General features: G+C 37.1%; 1 protein-coding gene across 1 annotated transcript; it reads right to left on the bottom strand.

Moving 5' to 3' along the window:
* Nucleotides 1–413: 413 nt before the first annotated feature.
* LOC101203327 (PHD finger protein At1g33420) lies at nt 414–5,813 on the bottom strand. Its single transcript, XM_004144302.3, has 5 exons — nt 5,049–5,813; nt 4,118–4,244; nt 3,345–3,560; nt 1,620–2,228; nt 414–1,530 (listed from the first exon to the last, which is right to left on the bottom strand). Exons 1-5 carry the CDS (start codon nt 5,413–5,415, stop codon nt 732–734), a joined length of 2,118 nt encoding a protein of 705 aa, XP_004144350.2. The 5' UTR covers nt 5,416–5,813; the 3' UTR covers nt 414–731.
* Nucleotides 5,814–8,266: the final 2,453 nt, after the last annotated feature.

Genomic DNA, 8,266 nt, shown 5'->3' on the forward strand with positions numbered 1-8,266 from the left:
GTTTTTGTCAAGCATATTTTTATCATTTGTTTATTTTCTTATTTTCATAATAAATTAGTTAATGATTATTTTTGTAATTTTTAAAACTATCTTATTTTTGGAATCAACCCTTCAAATCTAGATAGACAACGTTCCCTAAAATCTACACACCGGAACAACTTTTGAAGTCTAGACTAAACCCTAAACAAGCAATATAGCGAGAACTTAATTTCAGGCATAAGGACAGATAGGGAGACATTCGTTCAGAAAAAATAATATTCATACATCTACTTTTGAATCAACCTTCAAATATTGAATCAACAAATTATATTATCAAAGTTGATGATGCATGAAATGAAATTTCTAAAAGATATCCAATATTTACGGCCCCAAAATAAAAAAGCACCACATCACATGACAAAACACATCTAACATCTCCACAAGAATTCGAGAATTAGGGAGTTTCATTTCATCTTTTTTTTTTCTTTTTTTCCTTTACTTTCCAGTTGCGTAGTGACAAATCCCAAGTTTCGCCATCAGGTGAACATGTACAAGAATAACAAAACGAGGAAACAAATCTAACCAGAGATTTTGGCCCAAACTTACCTGTACACATTCACTAGGCCCTAACAAACCCCAATCCTTCTCTACTTCTCATCCTTCTACCTCACCCCCAACCCAAAAAAAAAAAAAAAAAAAAAGAAGGCCCAGAACCTCAAATCAAAACTATATACAAATTACAAAACACTGCCTCAATTAACATAGCCTAGTCTAAACAGAGTATCTGCCTCCGTTTCCCCATTAGTATTCATTGCAACAATAGAGCTTCTGCATTTATAACATACAAATTTCCCCGGGACATCATCCGAGTCTTGTATCCCTGAACATCTCGTATGCCTCCATACACCGCACAAGTCACAAGCTAGCATTCTCTCCCCATCGTCATCCTTCGCTCCACAACTACAATCAACTGTCCACCGTTCTACCCCTCTCTCCATACGAAACCTGTTCAGTGCAGTCTTTACTTGGCATCTTCCTCTAACACGAACAGATTCCGTTTGTCCAAACAACAACTTGACCTGGGTGGAATCGTCTACACCCCCATGGTCGACTATTTCTTCTGCTTGAAACCTTCTGAACATCAAGTATACATCTTGGAAAGCTTTCGATGCTTCCAGCTTCAAGTCAGACATGGTAGCATTAGATGGAAGTATAACTAGTTCTGGAGGAGGTCTTGAGGAATTGTCTTTTGAGTCCTCCACGACTTCGACCTCACATAAGAGGCATATTGAAAAAGGATTCAACTTTGTCGACAGCTTCTCTGGTTCATAATCTTTCACAAACTGCTTGCAGTCTATGAGCTTCAATGCCGAGCTCACTGCTGCTTCCCTAGTTGCCTGGGGGCCATAGTTCACCATAGAATTTGGATGAAGCATGGCGTCATACAAAAATCTCAAATCTAACAGAAGATTTTCTTCAGATGGGTAGCTAGAAATGGATGATTCAGTGGAGTCGGAACCTGTATTCAGTGAAGCACTGCCCGGTTCAAGCCTGCAATAACAACAAATAATGAGAACGATTTGCCAACAAGTGTACGAACAATATCATGAAAAGGATCAAAGAAAGACCATTTCATTTACCTGTATTCGAAAGCACCGGATTGAGGATTGCGTTGAGCATTAACAACCATACCATCAGATGATACTTTCCCTCCAAGATTTTTAAGACAATAATCAAGGAGTTCAGGTGGACCTGCTTTGCACACAGCACCACGAAGGGTGCGCCACGTGACCCAATTCGAACCAGATACTGCATGCAGCACTTTCAACATTGCTTCCTCAACACGTGTAACATCACTTTTTGTCCACGAGCACAAGACCTTGGACTGCTGCTTCTCATCCATTATGTCATTAGTGGTTGATGATGACTTTCGAACATTATGAATCAAGCTCATCAGAAACTTGAAGAGATCTCTTACATTTACAAGCTTACGCTCTGACAAAGACTGATAATATAAAATGATATCCTGCAGGTGAGAACGGGGCTTCCGTCCTTGAGATGTAAAGATTGACAACGGTAGACTGGAGAGGGTTTCAACGGCCATTTTGTAGGCATCGGGAGTCACAGCAAAACTACCGGCACCAAACTCATAACCCCACTCGCCATACCATGGATGACTTTTGGTGATGGCGTGAAGCAGCCGGTACTCAACCCCATACTTCTTGGACACATCCATTACGCTTACCTTTCTGCCAAAAGAGGGAACAAAAATCAATTATTCCAGGAATCCATAACAATGAATAATATGAGAATTCCACCATTTTCAGCACAAAAGAGAGCACACGCTCAATATCACTTTGTATTTTAGAACAAGGACCCATAATTCATTAATAAATAACACAGCAAACCATTGACTACAGAGTGTAGACCATGAAAAGAAAATAAAAGCAGGAAAAGAGAGACTGAAAATCACAGCCCTTAGGAAAGGCCCAAAGTTCTTACAAATTGTCAATAAGAGGACAAACAGGAAAATGTTGCATCAATAAACACCACTAAGAAGCTTTAATCTTGACAAGTTCAAACTGATCCACCCAACCAAGAGACTTGATTTCAAGAACTCTTTGGTTTCTTTCCAACAAAGAATCTGATAGAAAATCTTTTGAAGCATTAATCCAAAACAACCAAGCTTTGGTGGGAAGAGCTGACCCGTAAAGAGCTTGGATAGTATTAGATCTGATATCCTCCCCAAAACAACAGATATTGAAGAGAATACAGTCGGGTTAATATTTTTTTATTGATAAAAAAAACAACTGAGTATACAAGTCAATTACCAATGGAAAATATAGTGTACAACAGTTCTCATCGATCACAGATAAAACAACCCTAAATACTCAAAGATAGGCAGGCACCAATATCAACAAAATAGCATCTTTTCAAACACAACCTAAACAACCCACTAGGAATAAAACATAATGATCTACTTTATGAACATGCATTGTGCGTGTCTAGTTTGTAAAGGAGAATTATAACTAACAACAAAAGCTTCAAAGAGCGTTGAAATACCCTCTCAGAACATAAAATTAAAAACTTCAGGTTTCACTTAGCTTTATAAGTCATGCATAGTTTGTCACTATTAACACCAAATTCCATTCCAACACAATAAATCAATAAATAAAAACAAAGCTTAGAACTTAGAAGCTTACTTCTGCTATGCTTTTTCAATAGACGGCTTAAAAAGCTAGCAAACAAAAACATTTGAAGATTAATAAAGATACTTAATGTAAATACTTTAGCTGACTACGTGAAGCAAACTGAAACAAGCTGCATATAGGTTTTCAAAACAATTTACTGTAGGGATGCCTAACCTGACTCCAAGCATTTTACAAAATCGGTCCCAAAAATCCATGATATGGCATCCTGATAAATGCTTTGAACCACCCTCCCTTCCATTGACCCTGAGTAGGTGCCCATAACCATTAGAGTGGACCACGGCATGTAAAAGATGGGTATTGTTCTCTAATTGCTGGTACACCCAGTCTTCCACATCATCTGTGCTCGTTACATGATTGCACGACTTGCATCTACAAATGCAAATATAACAAGTAACTCTTCAAAATCGTGAGAAAAACAGAAGCCAAACCAAATGCTTAGACAGGGAGCCATAAGTATCAAAATCTTCAAGATAAGAGAAAGTTCAGAGGTATGCCTATCATTCAACTATAAAAACAATTTTAGTTCTACACATCAAAATAATGAAGGGACTAAATGCAAACATAAGAAAATGAATTTTAAGAAGTGCTTATTCGGCTACACTGTTTAAATGCAAAGGAATGAAATGGCAGTTGTGATCCAAGAACCAGACGTATTATTCACTTTCTACACGCGTCAATGTAAGATTTGACATATAGATTAAAAGTTTACTCATAAATCACGTGACATAGGCTAAGAATTCTGTAAATCATGAATCATCCAGCAAAAATTATAACCAAGTCAAAGTTCAATTCTAGTCTACAAATAAATCACACAAACCCATTGAGCTTATAAGGAAGAACAAAGGTAAAAGAATGAATGAAAAATCTGGATTGTTGAGTCCAGAATAAGTATAAACGAGGGAAAGGGGTGTGGTTAATGAGCTCACTTGGACTCGGAGAGATGCAAGACGTCTCCACAGCACATACATGGCTTATGATAACCTCCAATGGAGCTTCCATTAGCCTTTATAATGAAATGGTAGCGTTTCGCGCACACAGGATGTGCACTCCAGCCTATTCATTGGCATACAATTTCAAACAATTTAAATCAACCATCAAACAAAACACCCTCTTGGGTGTTCTTGAAGAGTAGTAATCCATAAGGGTATGATAACCCAAAAGTTAAAAATTAAAAAAGAAAAATCACATGAATTTGATATTCAAAAAGTTAAAAAGATAAACAAAAATGGGAAGAAGAGAAAGATGAATGAAAAAATTTAATATTCAGAAGAAAAGAAGATCACGCAGCTACGTATTTTGTCAGCATTTCCGAGCTGTGGGACATTGCAACCACAAACAAACAATCCTAAATTTCCAAGAAAATGCTTCGCTTTTCTTTTTATTTTTCATCTTCTCTCTGTTAAAAGAAAAAGATACCTCCACTCCACTCCACTCCACCCCCACCCACTACGCAAAAAGAAATACATAAATAAATAAATAGTCAGACTTCCCCCTTACATACACTTTATAATATAGTAATTCAAACTCATTTAGTCTATGCATCGATTAAATTAAATTAATAGTTAATAAAAAAGAAAAGAAAAAAAAAAAGCTAAAGAAAGTATGATGATAATGATCATTTTTCATCTTTCATTTTTCATTCATCACCCACTACGACAAACCGTACTCCTAAAGTTTCGAATTAGCTGTCACTCAAACATTAACATAACATAATAATATCCAATTAATTCCCTACAGCATTCAGCCACGTGTAACACATCCAACGGGTGATCCTGAAGACCCATCAAATCAAGGGCCCCACAGAAGAAGAAGGAAAAAAAAAAGAATCGCCGGCAAGGGAAGAAAAGTGCGACTCACCCACGACACGGCACTGATCGCAATAAACGGATCTGGATCTGGGGACATCTTCTTCGACGATATCGAGATAAACGACGGCAGGTTGAGAATCGGGGCCATGGACGAGGTCGCCGACACGGAAGAGGATTTGCCAGGTGAGAAGGTGAGGGAACAAGGAAGAAGGAGGGGGAAGAAGTGCATGTTTAGAAAGAAAAGTACGAACGTTGGAGCGGAAAGGGGCGGTGAAGAGATGGTCGGAATGATCAGAATCGGACATGGGGGAGGAGGAGGAGGAGGAGGAGGAAGAAGAAGGGAAAGAAAGGAAATCGAAGAGATCAGCAGTGACACGTCTCTTCATTCTCTTGAGGGGACGAGAGTTAACGACCATAGCTGAAAGGAAGGAAGAAGAGAGAAACAGACGGCGGAGATTAGGGTTAAGCGTTAGGAAGAACTGGAACAAGGAAGACCCAGCAATAGCGGTTTAGGGTTTTTTTTTTTTTTTCTCTCTTCTTTTGTTTTCTTCGGTTCGAATCTCTTTTTGTGGGTTTTTTTCTTTCTTTTTAATTTTGAAATTAGTGAGTGTTTGTTTCTGTTTTTAGGGTTTGGTTGTGGGATTGAAGGGGAATTAAATTTGGGGAATTATTTGAAACAAAAGAAAAGGAAGAGAAGAGAATAGAATTGAATCGAAGTCGGTTTGTTTTAGAGAGAAAGAGAAGAGAGAGTTAGCTTTTTTTTTAATTTAAAAAAATAAAAAGGAAAAAGTTGAATTTGAATAAGTAAGAGAAAGAGATGATTATTAAGGAAAAGAAGGACCGCTCTGTACCCTATTTTTCTTTTTTCTTTTTCTTTTATTTCATTCTACTTTTAATATTTGAATTTCATATTCTAGACTTAACCAGAACAATTGATTTGGTTCAATTTTTAAAAAGATAAAAATCGGTTCAAACTAATCTTTTTTGTTTTCAAACTTTCATTGAAGATATCTCAATTTAGCCCCTCTCTCACTCTAACAATTATTTGGGCTTCCGCTTTACCCTATTTTATTTTTTTTAACATCAACCTATATAATACTTTCTCTTTTAAATTCCTTTTTTAAATATTTTCTTCTTCTCTTTATAGTTTTTTTTTTTTAAATATAAAAACCAGCAAAATATTTAAACAATTTTGAAAATAGAAAACACTCATGTGACCATAATATAAAATACCAAAATTACTCAATTTATTGACATAGGGTTTTATAGTTCAATCAAAATAATTTATAAATGAGTGGTTCTAAATCAAGAAGATATTAACATATAAAAATAACAATCATAACTTAAACAACCCAACAAGTTTAGTTAGAATCCATAAATTATTTCAAGAATTAATAAAATAAATGAACTAACACAAAAATATAAGAATGATTCAATAAAACAAATGAACTAATACGAAAAAAATAAGAATTAAAAGAATCCATGAAGGAAAACTTTGTCGCTCATGATGGCATGAATTTGACGAAGGCCGACAAGTTAGCGCAAAAGAACGGGGGTCGTTCGTTGGAGGCAACACGGGGGTCGTTCGTTGGAGGCAACACAACCGGGTGTTCAGCTATGAAGAAATCATCAACTGACGGAAGTCCAACAATGAGTGTTGGTGACAGACAATATGTATTGTCGCGTCTTGTTGATTTTTCCGGTATGAAGAAGGAGCCTCAGACTCGTAACCTTGCTAAGAAGTGGAAGCGTAGATCAGACACTGTTCGAGTCAATTTGGAGAAATTCTCGAAGCGGCTGAGAAGATGGGCAGATGGGAAGCATCGCGCCCTGGACCTTCATGTGGAAGGTCAGGATATCGTGACACCGCGACCTAAACTGATGCAGTTTCTGAAGATACGAAGATCTCCACCTCGTGAGAGCACACGGGGAATCAACAGAAGTTGAAGAAGAAGACCCATGGGGAGGATACACAAGTTCGTGTTGAAGCATAAGAGCCTCATCATGGAAGAAGTCTGTGGAAGACGTACCAAGACCGTGAAGCGTGAAGGCAGAAGATCGAAGGATTCCAGCTTTGCCAGTCGACGGGGACGTCAACTGTTTAAGTGGGGGAGTGTGTCACGGACATATTTTTCCAAAGTGTGTTTACCTTTGGTTATATGCTCCGATTACCCCCAGTTTATCCCATCTTTACTTTGCATTACTAGTTTAGGTGTTTGCTTTCCATTCTAGGTCATAAAGCTTGGGTGTGATGTTTCGGCATTTTCATATGCAAGCCTGCCAGAGAAGAAAATGTTCAAAATGTACTATAGGGGAGGCATACCAGTTGAATCCCCGCCCAAGCATTGGTTGTACTCTTTGCAAGCAACCCTTTTTCCTTGCAATTGATAGTCTTTAATGCTTATTGTAACATCTATTTCAATGTATTTCTTTCTTTCCCGCGTTTTGTAAATAAAATTTCCCTAAAACGCAAAGGAAGGTTACGACATACGTCGACGTTACCCACAACTCTTGGATTTTGATCGGCTGACTTGTTCATCGAGGTAGAACAAGTGCCGCACAATCGTCCGTCTCGAGGTTGAACTGCTACGATTGTGACACTTAGCAAGTCATTCAACTTGCCTTACTTAACCTTAACACCTAATTCCTGGAACATAAAACTTTAAAATGTAAGTCAACAAATTTAGTGAGGTTTTAAGAAAAACCTTTTTGCTAAATAACTTTTGTAAGTATCATTTGGCCAAATATGTCAAATCACATAAATTTATCTTTTCATAAAAATAAATTATTTCACATAAACATGTCTTTTCCAAATCAATATACATTTCACATAAACATGTCTTTTCTACATCAATATACATTTCACATAACACATATTAGTCAACAAATGTTCCTATCACTAATGGATCCCAAATCATTCACAACGCTAGGTCTCATTACTTCGCGTTTAGACTACTGTAACAACAACATCGGAGAATATACAGATTCGTCCTAGTTGTTCAAGTCGAAGTGCAATGCACATCTTTTATACATTGTCCCGCCTCATCCCACCATGTACATCTTTTATACACGGCGGCCTTTACTCCTTATGAGCACACAATAGTTAGCTCATTGTTAGGAAGTAGACTAGTGGTTTGAACACCATTTCATAAACATTGATACATATAAAACATGCTTTAAACATGGTATAAACTTTACTTGGAAATATTTTAGAAACATTGATGTTGAAATCATTATTTCAAATCAGTAAACATTTTACTAAGAAAG

The sequence above is a fragment of the Cucumis sativus genome, chromosome 4 (assembly GCF_000004075.3).
Source record: "Cucumis sativus cultivar 9930 chromosome 4, Cucumber_9930_V3, whole genome shotgun sequence".
Taxonomy (NCBI): Eukaryota; Viridiplantae; Streptophyta; class Magnoliopsida; order Cucurbitales; family Cucurbitaceae; genus Cucumis; species Cucumis sativus.

Excerpts from the sequence above, each read along its gene's own strand:
- LOC101203327 (XM_004144302.3), bottom strand. The coding sequence starts at position 5,415 with ATGGTCGTTAACTCTCGTCCCCTCAAGAGAATGAAGAGACGTGTCACT. Across the intron at positions 3,561-4,117 it reads TTGCATCTCTCCGAGTCCAA|ATGCAAGTCGTGCAATCATG; the intron begins GTGAGCTCATTA and ends TTGCATTTGTAG. Across the intron at positions 1,531-1,619 it reads TCCGGTGCTTTCGAATACAG|GCTTGAACCGGGCAGTGCTT; the intron begins GTAAATGAAATG and ends TTGTTATTGCAG.